Source organism: Trachinotus anak, unplaced genomic scaffold, assembly GCF_046630095.1.
Source record: "Trachinotus anak isolate AG129_WGS33_773 ecotype Australia unplaced genomic scaffold, CSIRO_AGI_Tana_v1 ptg000016l, whole genome shotgun sequence".
In the NCBI taxonomy this organism is placed as follows: Eukaryota; Metazoa; Chordata; class Actinopteri; order Carangiformes; family Carangidae; genus Trachinotus; species Trachinotus anak.
In genome coordinates, this window is record NW_027273867.1 from 3021430 (window position 1) to 3043844 (window position 22415).

The 22415-nt window shown below is 41.6% G+C and overlaps 1 protein-coding gene and 1 pseudogene across 6 annotated transcripts in view; one reads left to right on the forward strand and one right to left on the reverse strand.

The window, feature by feature from the left end:
• Positions 1–1166: 1166 nt before the first annotated feature.
• LOC139634258 (uncharacterized) lies at positions 1167–4669 on the reverse strand (annotated as a pseudogene).
• A 4611-nt stretch (positions 4670–9280) lies between these two features.
• The window catches only part of LOC139634138 (NLR family CARD domain-containing protein 3-like), a 45770-nt gene continuing 32635 nt past the window's right edge, over positions 9281–22415 (forward strand). For 3 of the 6 annotated variants that reach the window (XR_011693906.1, XM_071500416.1, XM_071500419.1), the window contains exons 1-5: positions 9283–10433; positions 11310–11375; positions 11881–13507; positions 13681–15472; positions 21562–21738. Coding sequence is in view for 5 of the 6 variants with exons in the window: in XM_071500416.1 (XP_071356517.1) it covers positions 13222–13507; positions 13681–15472; positions 21562–21738 (2255 nt within the window). In the remaining variant the exon portion in view is untranslated. Of the gene's footprint in view, positions 10434–10457; positions 10949–11309; positions 11433–11880; positions 13508–13680; positions 15473–21561; positions 21739–22415 lie in introns of those variants that run through there. The other 3 variants (XM_071500418.1, XM_071500420.1, XM_071500417.1) reach the window with 3 other exon arrangements.

Consider the following 22415-nt stretch of genomic DNA (forward strand, 5'->3'; position numbering starts at 1 on the left):
GTTGCTTTTGCTGCACTTTTGTTTTTACATCAGGCATGAGAATGTCTAAAGCTGATCAAAGTCTCTGTGACATCATCAACTCTGCAGGTGACGAGCCTGTTGTTGTATGCGGCGTGATGCGATAACTGAACAGAAATCTTGACAGTCTGGTTTGTAGTATGTCACCTTTTATTTTCTTCATCCCCTCCTTGAAGGTTTGGACCGCCCTCTCAGCCAGACCATTGGAGGAAGGGTGGAAAGGTGCTGACCTCACAAGATCAATGCCATTTTGTTTCATGAAAGTATCAAATTCAGCACTGGTGAAACATGTTCCATTGTCTGAGACTAGCATTTTAGGCAGACCAAACACACTAAAACTCTGTCGCAGTTTCTCAATTGTAGTCTGTGATGTAGCCGATTTCACAGGGTAAATGTCCATCCACTTAGAATGAGCATCGACAATGAGTAGAAACATCTCCCCAAGGAAGGGACCTGCGTAGTCCACATGGATCCTGGACCATGGCGACTCGGCCACTCCCAGGGGTGTAATGGTGCAGTGAGTGGTGACTTGTGATGTTTTTGACACTCCTCACATGACTGCACTTCTCTCTCAATGTTCTCATCCATACCTGGCCACCATACATATGACCTCACCAAACCTTTTTGACATGCCGGTATGAGTCTGGTGCAAGAGTTTCAGTATTTTGTCTCTGCCTTTGGTGGGGATAATTACTCTGGCTCCCCAGAGCACACACCCATCCCTCACACTCAGTTCCATTTTCCTTTTTTGATATGGCTTGAAGCAAACATCTGTCTGTGCAGGCCAGCCTTTTAAGGTGTATTCATGGACTTGGGACAAGATGACATCCTTAGCTGTCCAGCGTTTGATTTGTGTAGTGTCAACCAGTGTGTCATCCAGTACATCCATCATCAATACTTGTTCAGTCATTTCTTTTTCAGGTGCTGTTTCTGACACCGGCAATCTGCTGAGCGCATCTGCATTTGCATGTTGTTTGCCTGGCTTGTACACAATGTTGTACTCATAGGCGGTCAGTGTCACAGCCCATCTTTGAACTCTCTTTTTAACATTGAAGAGAGAGATCAGCAGCTTATGATCTGTATAAATACTTTTCTCAGTAGGTGAGAGTGTGCGTGACATGAACTCCAAGGGTCTTTCAGTGCCATCATCCATTTTGTGTGACAATACAGCGCCCACACCATATGGGGAAGCATCACATGAGAGAACTAACTCTCGGTCAGCAGAGTAACTAACACATCTGCTGAGTTGAGTAGATTCTTTGATTTCTGGAAAGCTTCCTCTTGTTTCTTTTGCCATGTCCAGCTCACATCATGTCTTAAAAGTTCGTGCAGGGGAGCTAACAGGGTTGCCAGGTTGGGAAGGAATTTATTGTGGTAGTTCAATAAACCCAAGTATGCTTTGAGTTCGGTAACATTTGTGGGAGTATGGGGCATCCATGAGGGCTTTAACTTTCTTCTCCACAGGATGGAGCCAATGTGCGTCCACTATGTGCCCTAAGAATTCCACTTCTTTTTGCATGAAGGCACATTTACTTCTTTTCAACCGCAAACCAGCCTCCTCCAACCTTGACAACACCTCATCCAGATTCCGCAGGTGGTCTGCCTCATCCACCCCGCTCACCAAAATGTCATCTAAGTACACCACTACATGAGGTATCCCTTTTAAGAGACCTTCCATTGTCCTCTGAAATATGGCTGGCGCAGATGCCACTCCAAAAGGCAGTCTGTTGTACGTGAACAGCCCCCGGTGTGTGTTCACTGTCACATACTTTTTGGATTCATCATTCAGGAGTATTTGTTGGTAGGCGTGGCTCATGTCCAATTTGGAGAACTGCTTTCCTCCAGAAAGTGCTGCAAACAGGTCCTCCATTCTGGGTACTGGATACTGTTCCAGGGAAACCACTGTATTTACAGTAAGCTTGTAATCTCCACACAGCCTTATAGTCCCTGTTGGCTTCAGAATTGGTACCACCGGCGCCGCCCATTCAGCATATTTCACTGGCGAGATGATGCCTTCTTTCAACAGTCTGTCTATTTTCTGGTCTACTTTTGCTCAAATGGCAAAGGGAACAGATCATGGACGGAAGAAACGTGGGGGGGCATCATGTTTCACATGAATGGTAGCTTTGGTGCCTTTCAGGGTGCCCAACTTGTCTTTGAACACATCCTCATGTTTATTTAACATTTGCTGTAGTGGATTTTCTATTGTCTTGACCTGGTGCACTTTTCTGGCTTCACGACTGTTTTTTATTTCTCTCCAGTCCAGACATATTTTCTCTAGCCAGCCTCATCCTAGCAAGCTGGGGCCGTCTCCTTCGACCACCACAAGAGGCAGATTCCTTTTCTGCTGCTTGTATTTGACTCTGACAAGTGTTGCTCCAATCACCATAACAGGATCCCCTGTGTAAGTTTCCAGCTTAATTTTCATGGGCCTCAGACTAGGGGGTTTGGTGTGTTTCCATGTCCCTTTGAATGTCTCTTCATTCATTACTGTTAAGCAACATCCTTTTCCATTAAGTTGCATATCTACAGTGTAGGGGTCTACTTTTCTCAGGCACACCACACTCCGGCGCCCTAATCTGTACAGCTTGCCATGATGCTCTTGTGTGCACTTGATGCAGTTTAACTTGAAGGGGTCCTCTTCTGAACTATCACTCTGTGTAACATCCTCTGCATTGTGTACTTTGTGAGAACGATAATGTGAACTCTGCTTTGTCTCCTTCTTTATTTTTACAAATCCACTCTTTTTAGCTTTGCTCCGACAAGCTCTTGCTATGTGTCCCACTTTACCACAAGCATGACATTTTTCTTGTTTGTACCTACAGTTCACTGCTGTGTGCCTGGTTCTGTTGCATCGATAACACTCCCTGTTTTCTCCCTTAAAGGTGCGAGTCTCACGCTGCCCTTTGGTTATGCTGAAGCATTTTGCTGTCACGCCTGAGGTCTGCAGATCTTGGGCATTTTTATTTGCAGTCTCCAGTGACACGGCGATTGACAGAGCCTTGTCAAAAGTGAGCTCCACTTCTGACAGGAGACGCCTCTGGATTCTCTCATCGTTCATTCCGCAGACGTTCCTGTCTCTCAACATCTGCTGCAACGTGTTGCCATAGATACAATCCTGAGCCACACGACGCAGCTCCGCCACGTATTCCATGACTGTTTCATTGGGCTTGCGGGTGCGGGAGTCAAATTTCAATTTCACTGGGTTTTGGATCAAAGTGATTTTTCATCAGGAGTACCAGCTCTTGGAAGGTTTTGTCTTTGGGCTTGGCCGGGCTGAGCAAGTTACGCATCAGGCTGTAGGTTGCTGCTCCGACTACACTTATCAGTATAGCTCTTTGTTTTTCCGCCTCGTTAATTCCATTGGCCGCGAAAAACTGCTCGAGTATTTCAGTATACTCATCCCACGTCTGATTGTTGGGGTCAAACGCTACTAGCGTGCCTATTGTAGCCATCTTTACCTTCGGCTTTATTTTCTCCTCTTCCCGGCTGGCGTTTCTCCCTCTTTTCTTCTTTTAACGTCCGAACGACGGCTTCCTTCCCCCAAAAAACACCTCGTCGCCAAAAAGATGTTGCATCTTCATAAAAACATAATGAATGTCCACACAGCAGGAATGTAGTTTAGCGGGTTCTTTACTGGACCATCAACAGCATGGCGGGAAACACCATCAACATGGACTCCCTTCCGGTTATACTTCTTCTACATTCAACACCAACCTTGACCTCTGCTAATCCACATACGCCCCCTACAGGGCGCTCAGGTACTACAGCCTCAAAAAGGGTGAATTACATATAAACGACCTGTAACTGCAACTGTTACTCTGTGAGGCACAAACAATAATTATCCTACTATACCACACTAACGATCTGACCTGAAGGCAGCACATACATGGAAAAGGATAACGGACCCAGGACTGACGCTTGGGCTTTATGGCTGTAAAAAGTGGAGAAAAAAAAGTGACAACCTGAGATTTGGTCATCCTCTGCCCTGTCACAGGGGTCAAGTTTGAAATGTCTCCACATCTGAAAATAAACTTCATGGTTTATAGAAAGCAACTGCAACTGGGGGGATTATTTTGATAATCAGATTTTTTTAAATCTTACAATACCAAACTGAAAGTCTGTCGAAACAGAGAATCTCCTCATACAGCTCCGCACACAGCGCCTGGTTCAACAATACATCTCCGTCATAGCAGAAACAGTTACCCACAGAATCACTTCCTCTTTAGCGATTTTGTCTTCAAAATAAAAGCCCAATAGTGTTCGTTATTTCTGCAAGTCTTGATACAGTCTATGCTGCAAGTCTATAGTTTATGCAAGCTTGTAGCTTTTATTATGAAAAGTTCTGACAGGACGTTATAAAGGTTCTGCCGCTTGCTTGATAGACCTCTGAAATAGCAGACATAAGATGTGATATGAAAAAATAACAACAGTTCAATGAATCAGTCAAACGTGTATATGTGATTGTGGCCACACAATAAAGTAAATTTAAGATGTATTTTTATAAATCCGTTTCTTAAAATTAGCCTTTGATTATGTTCTGGCCCAACATGTGATGGGTTAGAAAAAAACTTACCCGAAGCCAAACTTATTGTGGGGGAGATGGGAGAGGCTGCAGCCGGTCCCTGTTGGGGGAACTTAATTCTCGACCCCTGCACTAAACCTTCCATATAGAAGCTTATCTGCTGCACTGTCATGTGGGCCCTGGCTGGCTTTGATAACGGAGGAGTTAACTTAACTTGTGATTCAGCTGCTCACAGTTGATAGACATTGTGTCTGAGCGTTTATGATGCCAGTTATTTATTAAACCTCTCCTGGTTAATGGTTTGTTCAAATACTGAAAATATAGGGTACTGTACTTTGCTCTATTTGCTGTGTGTTTGGCCTCTGACAATTCAGAAAAAGGCAGAGAACCACTGCTTCATGAACACATACCAATATTTTTTCTCCCAGCTGACAAGACACGCTGAGCATAGCAAACTATTCAGTCACATTAATTAAAGGGAGACAGCTTCACACCTGCACTGCTAAAGGGGATCAATGCAGACACCAACCATATATTGAACCCAGGCGCAGAGCAGGAGAGTGGACTCTTGCAGACATCAGGGTTCAATGATGTGGGTTGTAGAAAATGATGAATAGTCTCCTCCTAATTCATTAAAGTTTTAGCAAACTTTTCTAGTTTAAAATCAAACTCCATGAAGGCGTGAGCAGAGTTGAGCGAAACTGCTCCATGGCCACAAGGCTGTGTGTGCTCTGCTCCATCACTCCTCTTTCTTACCTCAGTGCTCTCTGCTGGAAAAAAAACAGCTCAGAATTCACTATTCATTATTTATGCTAATCAGCCAAAAACTGTAGCATTAAGTGTTTAGAATAAAATTATTCCTATGATCTAACTCATGCTATTTATTCACCACAACAAGACAATATTATAGCCTAAATTTTAGATTTAAATAACAAGGAATACGTATGTGTAATGTACATGTTCTCCAAAGACCAAAATATGTGTGGCTAATTACAGGGACAGTTACTGAGGGAAAACAGAAAAACACCAGGTTATCACTGCATTCAGGACATGGGAAAGGAAGGAATCATAGTGACAGTGAAACTTTGACCAATGGCAGCTGCTTTAATTCATAAAGTCACAACGGATGGTGAAATATGGGATTTGAACATTTACCAAATATCACTGGATATGCCAAATACTATCTGGACAAGGGTGCAGCTTAGGATATATGCAACTTTGGGAGCAGGTTTAAGTGATCTGTTGAAGTTGGTATAAAGTACCTATATGTCAGTGGTTCAGATGTGCTCCTCGCTCTGCTTCAGCTCCGCCCCGCTCACCTGCTCTGTCTCTACAGCCTCTACAGGTTCTCAGTCCTGTCCAGAAGGTGAACAGACCACGTGTGTTTTCATCCAGTCACATTTTCTTTCCAAACACAGATGTGGTGTTTAAGAGGGAATCTTCCTGATCCACAGTCTGTTCATGAATGCACAAATGTACAACTCAGTTTTTTTAAATCATAGTTACAATGTAAATATAATTCACACCACAGTTTGGCTGCAGTGACACTCTCACTAGTCATGAGAAAACATCTTAAATAGTTTACATTGAAATCAATTAAACCCCTTTTGACGTTGAAAAATGTGCGTGTTAAGATGGTATTTTCCCAAGATGGACAAATTTTACGCATTAACGCGTACGTCAAATTAGACGTTTTGGACCAATCCATGTTCCATAGATGTTTTTCAGTCTTTATGGAAAAACGTACACATATACATACAATACAAATGTGCTCAAAAGAAATAAAGATGTAATGAATACAAACAGTAAAAAAAAAAAAAGAGTATAATGGAAATAAGAAACAATACACCTTATTATATATTATAATACACAGTATACCCACTAAAAAAAGTACACTACACCACTGGTCACAATCAACAGTTTGACTCTGACTGACATAAGCTGAATAATGTATGTGTGTGTGTGTGTGTGTGTGTGTGTGTGTGTGTGTGTGTGTGTGTGCGTGCTATCTCACAGTCAGTGTTACTGGTTTCCCTCTCAGACTGACTGAAGTCCTGAGGATGAGTGATTGTGTGGAGGAAGATGAGGGCACAGCAGAGTCTCCAGGATCTGACCAGTCCAAAGACCTTGATCCTCCAGACTACAGTCTTGAACCTGGACCCTCAGACTCACAGTAAGAGACCTGCTACAACCCTGTGAACCTCCAAACTGTCTCTGTAACAGTCTTTAGTGTGTCAAGCTCCTGCTGATGACATCACTTCCTGTCACAGCTGCCGTGGTGTTGCAGAAAACGTCTTCTTCCTGGTTCTCCTGACATCTCAGTGTATTAATACTGACTGCTGAGGAGTTTGTTTTGGGCGAAATGGTCCTATCAAAGAACAAAACTTTTTCTTGTGCATATTTTTACTGGAGCTGATGAACGAGACAGATTTACAGATGTCAGTGATTAAAGGGCTGTGGTGGAGCAGAGAAGCAGCCACAGAAGAAGAGAGCAATACAAGGGGGTAGGTTTGGTCTCAACACTGGTAGATACTCAACAACCCCACCTCCCTCCAAAACAAAGAGGACTTTTTAATGCTGTCAACCAACTGGTTTATTAACATATAGGATCAGTATTTACATTAAGAAATGTATTTACATTTAAATAAAACTATTCAGATCAGAGACTAAAACTATATGAAATTATCCTGTGTTATGATAACTTACAAAGTGACATCGGAATAGGTTCACTATGGTTACTTTGCATGTAAGTTATTAATTTACAATTAATCCATAAAAGCACATGTTTAATCGTTTCATCATTTTAAAAAGTGAAAGCCTGAAGGTCCAGCTGCTTCTCCCTCAACCTGCTGCTTCTTTACTGGATTTCTGAGTTTCTTATATGTGTAATGAAATGATGAACTGATGAATAAGATACACACAAACATAGGCTTACACTTGGAGTCCTGTCATTTTGAATATTGAGTGAATAGTATCTTATCAAAGCACTGTGGTGTGAATACTACTTTTAATTTATAATGTGAATCGTTGAAGGGCACCATCCCCCGATTGTGGAGAAACTAAGAGATTCATTAATTTATAAATCAATTAATCAGTCTGATATCAGAAGCAGTGACTTCATTGATCTCCAATGTCTACTTCAAAGGAACAGACAGGACAACGGCTGGGTCAAATTAAAGATGTTTATTAACTAATCGCTAACACAGATGAAATGTAATCAGTGATGACCATGAAGATGTCGCTGTAACAGATGGTCACTGCATCTCTTAGCTTAGTAACAGGAGGAGCTGGGTGATGGGGACAGAGGATGAAGTTAGGCTATGTGGAGCAGACTTATTGTCAGCGGTTACCTAAATATTTACCACTAAAACTGTAAGCTAAAGGTTTATTTCATCATCAACCCAGTCTAACCCAGGAGGAGACGGGACCCAAAGCAGCTGATGTTGCAGTCGGTGATCTTTGACAACAGACTCTTGGTGTTGTCTGTTACCAAGGTGACAGGTTTTTCCTGTGTCTCAGTGGTTTCAGCTTTGGTGAAGTCTGCCAGCAGACTTTCCTTCTTGGGGTCTTGAGGACTTGTCAGTCACTCCTGGGCTGGCATGTAGCCAGTTGATGACAGAATAAACTTTTTCAGTTGTTTAACTTTTGTTAGATAACTTTAGAAGGAGTTAGTGTTGGCCGAGTGATGCAACAACCTTCAAAAATCTTCTAAACAAAAATCAATCTTTTAATTGAGAGAAAAACTACAAAAATGTTCTAAGGCACATTTATTTGTGTGATTCAAAATCAGTTGGTTTTGGTTTGTCAAAGCAATAAAACAAAAATGACATATAAAGGAAAACTTTCTCTGAAAGTCAGTAGTGAGGAGAACAAAGAACACAAAGTGAAAAGACACAAGGTCAAGATTAAAGTAAGAACATAGGAGCGCGAGTGATAAAGCGTGAGAGAGTAAGCAACAGGAAACAAGAGTAAGAGCGTGCACCAGGGGATCCAGCTCTTTCACCCTCTGGGTGTGTGTCGTGGGGGGGCCTTGTTGGTTGCCACCTCCCATTAGACTTTTCCCTCTTTTTCTTAGTGTCAAGCATAGAGGAGAATCATTTTTTAATAAACTTTGAATTATTACATTTAGTTTTATGGGCAAATATTGTGTGTCCTCCTTCCACCATGGACAATTTACATTCAACAGGTTGATATCCTCATGGAACTACATTACTATTACTGGAAGAAGGGGAATGAAACGCACAAGGTCTATAATGATAATAAACAAAAACAGTACATTAATTAAACAGTTTCTAATGCTACTAATAAAGGAATGAGATTATAATGTCAAATCTTAATAATAAAATAACACACTAATAAAAACACATCTATTTCCTGGAAGATACTGAGTCAGGAGTGGTCCCTAGGTGGCAGTATTGTGATGTAGGGTTTATTTACATCAGCCCTGGTAAAACACATCTCTACCCCCCTTTAAATTAGAAATGTGGATTTTGGACTAATCTCCATGAAAATCTTTCCAGTGTAATAATAACTGTGTTACATAGTGATTACACGTTTATTTTGTGCATTAAGACGTTTCATGTTGCTTTTTAGTTGCTTTTCAACCATCAATCCAAGATCAGTTTTAAATAAACTCAGCAACTCCACAGTGGAAAGGCTCCCAGATAGCATTCATTTCCAGTCCTAATCTGGGCCAACTGTGGCACAGACAACTCAGTTCTGGTAATTATATATATAGTTTTATAACTATATATTGTTCAGTTAAATAATGTTAATTTTAAGGTCAAATGTATAGACCTATTAATATATACTGTAATTTAATGTAAAGTCCTCCTAAATATGGGTCTAATTTGACACTTAAGTGAAATTTGTGAGTTGTTGAATGAAATAAATACACATACCTAGTTCGTTTTTTAAACCGAGTCCTCTTTAACAGGTAGAACATAAACTGAAGACTCATTACAGCCACAAAAGCTACTTCATTTGATACAACATTTTTGAATTTTGAATTTCCCCATGGGCATAAATAGTATTTATTATTTTAACATCACTGTGCTCAGTGAATGGCACAGTCAGAACGGTACATTCACCTTAATGCATCGATCATTTAGGATGTGTTAATACATTTTGCCAAGGGTTTTTTTTTCCAACCTCATCAAATCCCATTTTATATAATACATTATGTACACAAAATAGTTACACCTTAAGGATAAACATGTTTTTTTTCCCCCATTAAAGCCAATAAAATGTTTGATTTCATTGTCTCTCTGACATTACTACAGTGGTGACTGCATTATTAGTTTTTCAGTCTCAAGTCCTGCCTCCAGAAGTGTATTTTTTTTTTTCTGTCCTTGACAGAATGAAGTCATATTTGGCTGATGGAGCAAATAGAGTCATTTTCATGGTTTTCAGGAGGGGCATTGCTGCTTTATTATTGAGCACCTGTAGGCCATTGGAATAAATGACATTCAAAGTCAATAGAGTTTGTGTTTGCCTATATGTGATTGTATGTCCATATAAGCTGAGAGCCAGTGGTTCTCATGTTATATTTCTCCCTTTAGTATTTAGTATATGGAAAATAATACATAAAAACAGCAGCATTATGCAAACAAAGTGGGATTTAAAGGGTTACAATCCTGAAAATGAATAAGTATTTAGCAGGTATGATGAAGACTTATGATTGTTACCAAAAATTAACTCAGTGAATGTGGAAAATTATCGTATTTTTATTGTCCTCAGTAGAGGGGTTAAGAACGTCCGAGACCGTGGCGTTAAAATAAAACGCACACTGCGCATGCTCTGAAGCTCACTCCATGAACTTGGAAGAAGGGAAACAAGAGTGGCGCGAAAGTGGAATGAAGAAAGGGGTGACAACTGAATAATTATCTGAGTAAGTATGTTTCTCTAATGCAGTCTGTGAAGTTGACATGTCAGTATGTGGTTAGAAAGTGACATTGATGGTGTTAGTTTACATTACTGTAGAAATATGGGCAATATGTGAGGACAGGGTAGCTAACGTTAGCTAGCTAATACATAATGCTAACTAGTAGGAAGACAGGGGAGTAGCTTCTTAACTGCGGAGTTATAGTTTAGCGGCCTCACCCGAAAGCCCCATTATTTCAGAGTTTTGTGGCGTGTGGGTCTTTTAAGTCCATCTGAAATGACAATTACTCCTGGGGGTGAAGGGAGGTAAGAGTGGCGCTTAGTCGGACACAGAGGGAGCTTGTCAGGAGTTGGGATGTGTTTGACTGACAGCGGTCAGCCCCGGAGCTGTCTGTGGTGGGGTATGAAAGACAGACTTAATATACTTGTGTTGTGCAGTTGTGTAGAAAAAAGGTCCTCATAATGTTTGGCGCCACTACTGTTTTAGCAGCAGTGTGCAGGCTAACGGCTAATGTTCAACAGGTGAGTGAGTGGGGCAATCTAGAGTGAGGGAGCGGTGGTGCTTTCACATTTCTGTGAATCATTGATGAGCCCTGTAAGAATTTGTGCTTTATTTGTGATGTACTTTTCCCACAGTTAATTGTTAAGTAGATGAACAGTAACTCTCTTCTGTATATTTAACTTTATGAATACAAATTGCACTTGCAACACAAAATTATTAATATATAATCATTGAAACTCACGGTATATTAGCCAGACCTGTATCAAACCCTGAGTTTGACATGTATTGACTGATCCAGTATTGTCAGGTTTTAATGTGCTAAAGACTGTAAACTAAAAGTGTGCTTGTTCTACTATTTTCTGTTTTCTTCTAAATGTACAGGAGGAGATAGCAAATGACAGATAGATGCAAGCACAACTGAAACTTCACTCAACCGATCTTCCTCAGGTGCACAGTCCAAACCAACAGCTTCATACATAGAGGAAACCAGGACCCTGGAACAAGGTTTTGCAGATCACTTGTAACTAATAGTATAAAGGCCACAGGTAGAAACAGATGAGTTTCAGCCTGAAGCCATCATCAGCATTTGTCTGTGTTTTGGTATTTGGTTATATATTGATAAGTATTTCATAGGTGATAAATTGCAGATCTCTTGGTAACTGGTCAGTGCTGCAGCAAATGTAATGATTCTGTGATTGCTCTAGTGGAGGCATCTGTGTGTTTAGGCTACAAGTCGACAGAGAAGAAACAAACGCTGAAACATGTCTGTTTCTTTCACCCTGGTACTATTATCTATTATAACAGTGACCTGCAAAACTATATCCCATAGTGCTGGTTTCTTCTGTGTTTAGTTAATTGGAGATCAGATTAACAACACAAGGCTCTGTGTTGGCATCATGCTCAGCCTCTGCATCAGTCTCACTTTAGCTTTGTTTCTGTTTCCTGCCTGCAGAGAGGATAACGACAGTCCACAGTGAACACCTTGATGGACAACATATGAGTTCTCTAGTGCCAGTTTTTTTTTAACATTGTGGCTGTGTGAGATTGTCCCATTTTGAACGCGACCCCTTCAGTCAAGTCTGGACTGATCAACCAGGGCAAGTGGCAAGTTTTTTCATAATGTTTATTCATAACATTATGGATTACCCTTCATATTTATTGACTTGCACTGTTTTTTCATGATCTCAACACTGCTTTGTGAGTATACTGGACAAGTTATTGGATCAGTTCAGTCTGTTTTTCACAGAGAATGTGGAAATGTAAAAACAGTTTCTTAAAGTTTATCAACGATTGTGTGCATCTTTGTTTACAGTGGGCTTATTTATTTCCTTTGTAGTTTACAATAAGCATTTGTTGACTGTAAAATCTGTGCCAACCAACTGTATTGCTTTATGTGTTGTACTGTATTTTTTATAAAGGAACTCTGGAAACCACAGCTGCTGGTAATTTACTGTTAAGTTTAACTTTGCAATAAAATACTATAATATATCATACAGTTGTACTGTGTTTATCACTGAGATACACTGTAATTAGGTTTACAGTATATCTGTTGTTTGTAGAATAGCTTACATGCTGATGAAATGTGAAAATAAATTCTACCAACCTCATGAATCTAAAATATGACATTCCCAGCAGCCACAACAGGACCAGATGTGGGCCACCTCTCACAAATGGTATGGCCCACATCTGGGTCAGATGTCCTAGAGAGTGACTGACTGAAGTGTGGGCCACAACTGGACCAGATGTCATTTGCTATCTGGATATGGTGATGTTTCATTTTCAGTCAGTGTGGCTGTTGGCTGGTTAGTTTACTACCTGTTACTGACACTCTGGGTGGTGAAAAAGCTCCTGATGTCTCTTTGTTTGGTGGCATGATATCTACAAAGTAGAAAACCTGTTGGCATGGACAACATTAAGTTGTGTGTGCTGTGCTGTGCAGGTAACAGAGGAAAGGGAGTCATTTGAAATATTACATTTTTGCCCATGTTTCAGGTCTGGACTGACACTGTAGCCAGGCTGACAGTCATAGCTCTATTGAGCCGTCTGTTCCTTTAACTACCAGCAGTAATGACATCATGAGCTTCTTTACAAGTAAAATTGTAACTATTAGAGAAAAAAATCACCATCTCCTCCCGACAACTGACTCATGTACTGTCCAGTTCAGCAGCCTCAGAGTCAACTGTAAGGCCTGATTTATATTTAGACTGGTTCTCTCCTGTAGATCTCTCTGAACTTCAACAGTTTCTTCACTTAAGGCACACCCTCTTGAGGTGTGCATCCAATTGGAACAGAGATGTGGACCTGTGACTGTGATATGTTAGTGATGAAGAAATGTCTTCACAGAGGGAGGAAGAGGAGCGGTGTCTCTGTGGAGGAGCAGCTGTCCTGCTGTGCTCTGTGTCAGGACGTCCTGAAGGATCCAGTCTCTACCAGCTGTGGACACTGGTTCTGCAGACAGTGCTTCACCTCATACTGGGACCAGTCTGGGTCTTCAGGAGACCCCTCCTGTCCCCAGTGTGGAAAAAGACTCAGAACCAGACCTGGACCGCAGACAGCCAGTCAGAGCAGTACTGTACAAAGTGAGACTGAGCATGTGTCTGCTGATATCAGATAATCATTTCAGATGATTATAAATACCACAATATGAAAAAGCTTTTCTTTGCTGCTCTTAAGTTTTTCTGTAGCTGATGAAAATAATCAGCAGATTCTCAGATTCTCTGTCTTCAGTCTGACATTGTCTCTTCTCTTTCAGCAGATAGTGGTCTGCAGGAGGTTTTAGATCAACATAAGATCAGTCTGAGGAGCAGATGTGAACGTGTGACTGAAGGAAGTGATGGAACAGGAAGTGGAACCCTCCTCAACAGGATCTACACTGAGCTCTACATCACAGAGGGACAGAGTGACGAGGTTAATACCCAACATGAGGTGAGGCAGCTGGAGACAGCTTCCAAGATGAAGACCCTCCATGACACTCCAATCAAGTGTCAGGACATCTTTAAAGCCTTACCTGACCAACAGAGACCCATCAGAGTGGTTCTGACCAACGGCGTCGCTGGCATTGGAAAAACCTTCTCAGTGCAGAAGTTCAGTCTGGACTGGGCAGAGGGCTTGGAGAACCAAGATGTCAGTCTGCTGGTTCTGCTTTCGTTCAGGGAGCTGAACCTGATCAGAGAGCAGCAGTACAGTCTTCTCAGGCTGCTCCATGTTTTCCATCCAACATTACAGAAGGTCACAGCAGAGCAGCTGGCTGTCTGTAAAGTTGTGTTCATCTTGGACGGCCTGGATGAAAGCAGACTTTCACTGGATTTCACCAACAGGGAGGTTGTGTCTGATGTCAGACAGACGTCATCAGTCAACCTGCTGCTGACAAACCTCATCCAGGGGAATCTGCTTCCCTCGGCTCTGGTCTGGATCACTTCTAGACCTGCAGCAGCCAATCAGATCCCTCCTACATGTGTTGACAGGGTAACAGAAGTACGAGGCTTCACTGACGCCCAGAAGGAGGAGTACTTCAGGAGGAGATCCAGTGATGAAGAGCTGTCCAGCAGAATCATCTCACACATCAAGAAGTCCAGGAGCCTCCACATCATGTGTCAAGTCCCAGTCTTCTGCTGGATCACTGCTACAGTTCTGGAGCACATGTTGACTACAGAGCAGAGAGGAGAGCTGCCCCAGACCCTGACTGACCTGTTCTCACACTTCCTGCTGGTTCAGACAAAGAGGAAGAAGCTCAAGTATGATGAGGGACATGAGATGAGTCCACAGGAGCTGATGGAGGCTGACAGGGAAGTTCTTCTGAAGCTGGGGAGGCTGGCGTTTGAACATCTACAGAAAGGAAACATCATGTTCTACCAAGAAGACCTGGAGCAGTGTGGTCTGGATGTCACAGAGGCCTCGGTGTACTCAGGACTCTTTACTGAGATCTTCAAAAGAGAGAGTGTGATCTTCCAGAAAACAGTCTACTGCTTTGTTCATCTGAGCATTCAGGAGTTTCTGGCTGCAGTCTACATGTTCCACTGTTACACCAACAGGAAGAGAAAGGTCCTGAAGAACTTCCTGAAGGTAAAAAATGTTGATTCAACCTTGTATGTCTTCCTAAGAGCAGCCATGGAGAAATCCCTCAGAAGTAAAAATGGTCACCTGGACCTGTTTGTTCGCTTCCTTCACGGACTCTCTCTGGAGTCCAGCCATAGACTCCTAGGAGGTCTGCTGGGTCAGAGAGAAAACAGTCCAGAAACCATCCAGAGAGCCATCAACAACCTGAAGAAGATGAATAGTGGTAAAATCTCTCCTGACAGAAGCATCAACATCTTCCACTGTCTGATGGAGATGAAGGACCACTCAGTTCATCAGGAGATCCAAGAGTTCCTGAAGTCAGAGACCAGATCAGAGCAGAGACTCTCTGAGATCCACTGCTCAGCTCTGGCCTACATGCTGCAGCTGTCAGAGGAGGTTCTGGATGAGTTGGACCTGAACAAGTACAATACATCAGATCAGGGAAGATGGAGACTGATCCCAGCTGTGAGGAACTGCAGAAAGGCTCGGTGAGTTGGCGTATTCTCATAAAATAATTTGTGATGCTCATGTCTGTAAAATGCATGCGAGATGACTTAAGCTAAATACCTGTTCCTGCGTGATTTCACACGTCGTGCAATCAAATATTTGTTGTTTTGAAGTCATAACATACACAGCTGTGTCTAGCCGGTCATTCTCCTAAATTCTCCCTCAGAGACAGACAAGGCCATACGGATTAAAACAGCTCGCCTTAGTAGCCAGGGCTTGTTGGCAGCAGGGCATTAAAAAAAGGTAGTGGGATCACCAAACTTTTTTCGGACAAGATCACGTAGGCTGCTCTTTTCAAAATATAGACATTATTGCAGCATCCGTCGTCCCCATTTTGAGCATTTTATAGATATGCTAGCTTAGAGTAAACTGACCAAAAATAAACTGGAAGAGGGTCCTGTGAACTTAAAATAAGTGAGGCAGCCCGCCCAAGTAAAGTCTATGTGTGGGAAACCCTGCTGTCCATTGTGAGTGTCATGGGAGAGCAGTGATGAGTCTGTGGAGGTCTGTATTCAGGACAAGAGGTTTCTATGACAACAGTCATCAGTGTTTGACAGCGAACAGTGAATGCAGTGAAGCTCTAATGAGCAGGTTCTAGTAGGTGTTTAGTAAATTTAGTATAAGACCTGAGTCATTGTCCAGAGATGACTGAAGTCATGATGAGCATGGAGGATGTTAGGGATGCCTCCCCCCTTTTTAATCACAGGAGACAAAAACAGTGGGCTCCAATGAAAGCTGCTTTTAAAGTGGAGCTGAACAGCAGCCACTGTGGTAACAACAAACACTGATGGGATAATGGTTCATGATCAAACAGAATGTAACAGCTGCATAAGCAGAGAAAACTCATTGCATCAGTGAAATGACTCAACTGGTCAAAGCAGACCAAGAGTGGAGATGTAAACCCCTGAATGTATTGAACTGATCAAGGCTGAGCTTGATTGATTATTGAACTTTTCATGTTGAAGAGTCAACTTGTTTTTTTGAAGTGTCATGGTGGAGCTTGTAAGTCTTTCCATAGATTGTGTTGAATGAGACAGAAAGTCCCAGGTGTTTTCTCTCTTGTTGCTGTAGAGGAGAGTCGAATCAGGGAACGTTCAGCTTCAGCCAAGAACACAGGTGTGAATCTATCAGAGCAGAATGGGAGGATTCAGTCTTCTTCTACACACCAGAGCTCAGTGTCATGTTTCTGTGAGGATGTTCTGTGTGTCTGTCATTCTGGGTGCACATGAGAATGCAATGTGAGCGTGTGCAGGGACTGGCTCACTGACCAATCATGACAGGCTTTGTAATCGACCCTCACCCACTCAGGTCTGGTGGGTGAAGGTCATTATGTGTCTCAACATGAAGCAGTGGAGCTGGACACCAAACCCTCAACCAAACTGTCAACTCTCCCGTGATCACGTGATCAGACTCTGCTGCTCTGTGATTGGACTCTGCTCTGCTGCTGCACGAAGCAGACACTTCCAGGTTATAACTGTAGAGTCTAAATGTTGATCACTAGTGTTTTACTGAGGGCAGTTTATTCATTGATCAACGTGGGTGCTGCCACTGATACACCACAATGAACCAGATGTGTTTTATGTCTATGAAAATGATGGGTAAGTTATGAAATTGGTGTGTGTCTGAACACCTTGTAACACCAGTAATGCTAACCACAGCACCAACTCTAATCTGGAGTCAATTGTTTTATCAAATCATATGATGGAAGCAGAAATGTAATGTAAATGTAAATGTTCCCTCCTTTATCTGCAGAACAAAGATTCTATTAAACTCTGCAGGTCTGAGAGAGAGGATGAGAATTATTGTTTCATATCAAACACAATCAGATGAGATTAGCTGAACCGCAGATGTGAAGCGCAGATGTTCATCACATCATCATCTTTTCTCATCAGATGCATTTTAACTTCAGCTTCTTTTATTACAAACTAACTAACTAACATATGATTGACACATTGTGGTTTAAATTTTGACTGTCCATCATGTTTTGGATGAAAGTTAGTTTTTTGTTCGCCTAAAATGTCAGCGTTGTTCAGCGTCTGGTTGAACCAAGAGACACTCTAAGGAATCGGCTGATCAGTTTATACGGTAAGTACATTTTATTTTTAGAGTAAACCTTTTCGCTAGCCAAAATTAGCATCACAATTTCCAATTGATATCGTAGTGTAGTAATTACAAATGCACCTGGCTAACCCAGCTGGCTAGCTAGCGCTAGCTGATTACCAAGCGTTTTCTATGCTAAAGGGACCTGGCCCCGCCGGGATGGTGACCTCTGTTTATTCTAGAGGTGTTAATACGTGCTTGAATATAATGTTAAAAGCCCAACTAAAATGTGCATATAACTAATGTTAAGGTACCAATGTTATTTTTGTGTTTCTGGAACACAGGATCCAGTTGAAGTGTACTGCGTTAGTGAGTTGTGCTCATATTGAACTCCATTAATGCAAGTTCTTAAAATGTCAGTTTGGATGTTGTGAAAGTTCAGGTTAACTTCACCTTAATGTAATTTAAATGTGGTTAACATGTAGACTGCAAATTATGCTGACTGGAACAACAGAAGACAATACTACATTTTCTGATCAGGTCCTCAGTTCACAAGAGGCAGATAGTAGCAATAGCATTTATTGGATCTGTCCTTTGTATTTTACCCAGATATTCTTATTACTGGACAATAAAATATACTCATAATTTGAAGTATCCTACATTGTCCTATGTTGTCGTGAAATCAAGTGTTAATTGTGGTTTGTTGATGTTTTGTAATAAAGAGTGTTTTATATAACATATGTCTTCATACTTAGGTCCATGTATGTGAGTCTGTAAGTGTCCTGTGTTACACTGATGTATTTCTTTTTACCTCTGAAGAAGAAATTCTGTTTGCACAAAAGGCACTCGTTAGATTCTCTATGTAGAAGTTCTGTTCATTCACTCCGATCATTACAATACAGTTAGAAGTTCTGTATAATATACAATGTAGAAAATAACATTAGTACACAACATGTAGCAGTTCATTCATTTGATACTGTAAGTGCATACACAACAGTTCTCAACTGAAGTAGACATGTATGCAGTTATCCTGGCAGCTGGTTTATGTATGTGATTAACTGCGATCCATCATGTCTGAACTTAAATCTTTTACTGTAATTTGAATGGTATCCACGCTGAAAACTGAATGACCACTACCAACAGAAGGAGGACCTCATGTATGGAGCACAATATTGTTTCCATTCATCTGGTTGTGGAGAAAGGAGGCTGCATGGACAACATCCTTAGTTCTCAAATGGATGGTGATGATAATGCCAGAAAACCACTTCAATTTCAGATGCCTCTGATGGAAAGACAGACCAGTTCTCTAGAAGTTTGTTTAATATTCTCTGTCCTTAGTATTTAAAGGATCAGTTTCTTACTTTTGACTTCTGCTGTTGTTGACAGGTGATGGTAGTGTTTTTATTAACAGAATTTATAAATGTTATAATGATGGATCAACTCTAGTCACCACTTTCACAAATGAAAGTATTTCCCAATTTGACATTTAAAGGAAAGGAAACTGCAACCAGGAGCAAAATTTGACTCCTGTAACAGATGTGTGCTGCTATTACCAATTCAGAAGTATTAGCCTTACAAAATCTTTGGTGTGTACTGAAGATTTGACTGAGATTTCAGAGCACTCAAGTTAAGAAAGCAGTAAAGAAATTGATATTTTATGTCCTTTTATGGTTTTTCTTTTGTATAGTGAAATACAACTTATGTACATTAGTTTTATTCATATCTGCTGTTACTGTCATTGAAATGTGTTTAATGTGCTTTTCTAATTTGTGATTGTAGTTTTGTTTATGGAATCTTAAATAAACCTACTGTGATTAAAGTGTACTGAGAGCATTTTCTATGAACTACAGAAGTATTGCCTGGGTTTTTCTACATTTACCATACACCTTGTGATGACTTTGACAGTACAGTTTGGTGAATGATGTTGTTACTATTGTCAAAATTTATACCAGATATACCATACCATACCACTTCATAGCATAAAACCATCAACAAACTTAGACCAAGAGATTCCTAAATACTTTTATTGCAGCTTTAAAAATAATCAATTTTAACAATATCATTAACCATCAACAACACTGGAAAGGTACAGTGCATCCAGAAAGTTTTCGCAGTGCTTCACTTTTTCCACATTTTGTTGTGTATGCCTTATTCCAAAATGGATTAAATTAATTTTTTACCTCAAAATGCTACACACAATACCCTGTAATGACAAAGTGAAAAAAGTTTGCTTGAAATTTTTGCAAATATATTAAGAAAAAAACAAACAAACAAAACATGTACATAAGTATTCACAGCCTTTGCCGTGACACTCAAAAGTGAGCTCAGGTGCTTGATCGGAATCCACCTGTGGTAAATTCAGTTGACTGGACATGATTTGGAAAGGCACACACCTGTCTATATAAGGTCCCATAGTTGACAGTGCATGTCAGAGCACAAACCAAGGCCATGAAGTCCAAGGAACTGTCTGTAGACCTCCAAGACAGGATTGTATAGAGGCACAGATCTGGGAAAGGGTACAGAAATATTTCAGCATTGAAGGTCCCAGTGAGCACAGTGGCCTCCATCATCTGTAAATGGAAGAAGTGTGGAACCACCAGGACTCTTCCTAGAGCTGGCCGCCCAGCCAATCTGAGCGATCAGGGCAGAAGGGCTTTAGTCAGGGAGCTGACCAAGAACCTGATGGTCACTCTGACAGTGCTCCAGCGTTGCTCTGTGGAGAGAGGAGAACCTTCCAGAAGGACAACCGTTTCTGCAGCACTCCACCAATCAGGCCTGTATGGTAGAGTGGCCAGACAGAAGCCACTCCTCAGTAAAAGGCACATGACAGCCCGCCTGGAGTTTGCCAAAAGGCACCTGAAGGACTCTCAGACCATGAGAAACAAAATTCTCTGGTCTGATGGAACAAAGATTGAACTCTTTGGCCTGAATGCCAAGCGTCATGTCTGGAGGAAACCAGGCACCGCTCATCACCTGGCCAGTACCATCCCTTCAGTGAAGCATGGTGGTAGCAGCATCATGCTGTGGGATGTTTTTCAGCATCAGGAACTGGGAGACTAGTCAGGGTCGAGGGAAAGATGAACGCAGCAATGTACAGAGACATCCTTGATGATAACCTGCTCCAGAGCGCTCTGGACCTCAGACTGTGGCGAAGGTTCATCTACCAACAGGACACTGACCCTAAGCACACAGCCAAGATAACAAAGGAGTGGCTTCAGGACAACTCTGTGAATGTCCTTGAGTCCGATTGAACATCTCTGAAAATGGCTGTGCATCAATGCTCCCCATCCAACCTGATGGAGCTTGAGAGGTTCTGCAAAGAAGAATGGGAGAAACTGCCCAAAAATAGGTGTGCCAAGCTTGTAGCATCATACTCAAAAAGACTTGAGGCTGTAATTGCTGCCAAAGGTGCTTCAACAAAGTATTGAGCAAAGGCTGTGAATACTTATGTACATGTTATATTTTTGTTTTTTATTTGTAATAAATTTGCAAAAGTTTCAAGCAAACTTTTTTCACTTTGTCATTATGGGGTATTGTGTGTAGAATTTTGAGGTAAAAAGTGAATTTAATCCATATTGGAATAAGCCTGTAACATAACAAAATGTGGAAAAAGTGAAACGCTGTGAATACTTTCCGGATGCACTGTATGTAAACATTTTTTACTAAATTCAGTAACTTTTATAAAAATAAAATACTTTTGTGGATCAAGGTAAAGGTGAACCGTAGAAAGTTTGCATAATAAATTGTTCAATCTTCAATTGTTCAATTTTTAGTAACAAGTAGTAGAGGTGTTACACAGCTCTTCCAGTTCAGACCACCCCAGCCAAACCAATGGGTCAGATCCACCCCTCACTCCTCCTCAGCTCCACCCTCTTATCCATATATGGTTTCTTCTGGTTTCAAAAAATCAAGATGGCGACAGCCAAGTTGCAAAATCGAGGCTTCAAAACGGCAGTTCACAAACCAATGGGTGACGTAACGGTGGGTTGCCACTTGATTCTAACGCACTTTATATTTTCTCTCATCACAGACTTGTTAATTGTGGACTCTCAGAGACTCACTGTGAAGTCGTGGCCACAGCCCTGAAGTCCAGCCCCTCCCATTTGAAAGACCTGGACCTGAGTAAAAACTGGGACCTGAAGGATTCAGGAGTGAAGCTGCTGTGTGCCGGACTAGAGAGTCCAAACTGTAGACTGGAGACTCTGAGGTCAGTTCACTGACTGGAGCTGTTGTAGTTTTATATTCAGTTCAAATCTGAGAAGTTCCAGTTTTTCATTGGTTGGTTCATTTTCAGGATTTCTGTGTGAGGATCTAAAAAATCAGCCAGTGAAGAGAAAGAAGGAGGGATGAGACTAGGAGCAGAGTGGTAATGGGGACGGTCAGGAGAATCGGGGGGCTGGGGCCGGACTGATTATTGTGTAGACTAACAATATGGTGTTATATAAAAGTTGTCTACCTCACTGCACCTTCCTGCAGCCTGAACTGAGCCTCGCAGCCTCTTGTCTCTTCCAACACGCCAGACGCTACCAAGTCTATAGTGCTCCTAGCTCAGCTCATATTAAATGTGGCTAGTATAGCTAGCTGCTAGTTGTTGGGCAGCAGCCCTGTGCTTGTGTTAGCTGCTGTTTGTCTCTGTGTGTTATTAACAGCTGGGACTGGTGATCTCCAGGTAAAATGAAGTGTCCCACTCGGCCCCTGGATGAGAGCAGTCACAGTGTTTGTGATTCAGAGCAGCAGAGAATTGACAGAGTTTGATGTTAAAATCAGAAAGTTGATGAGAATCAAACTGCAACAGTCTCACAGATCTTCTGCTGCTGCTGCTGATCTGAACACCAGCAAAGCTGCAGCTCTCTGCAACCAACAAATATTGCAGCTGTTGTTGTG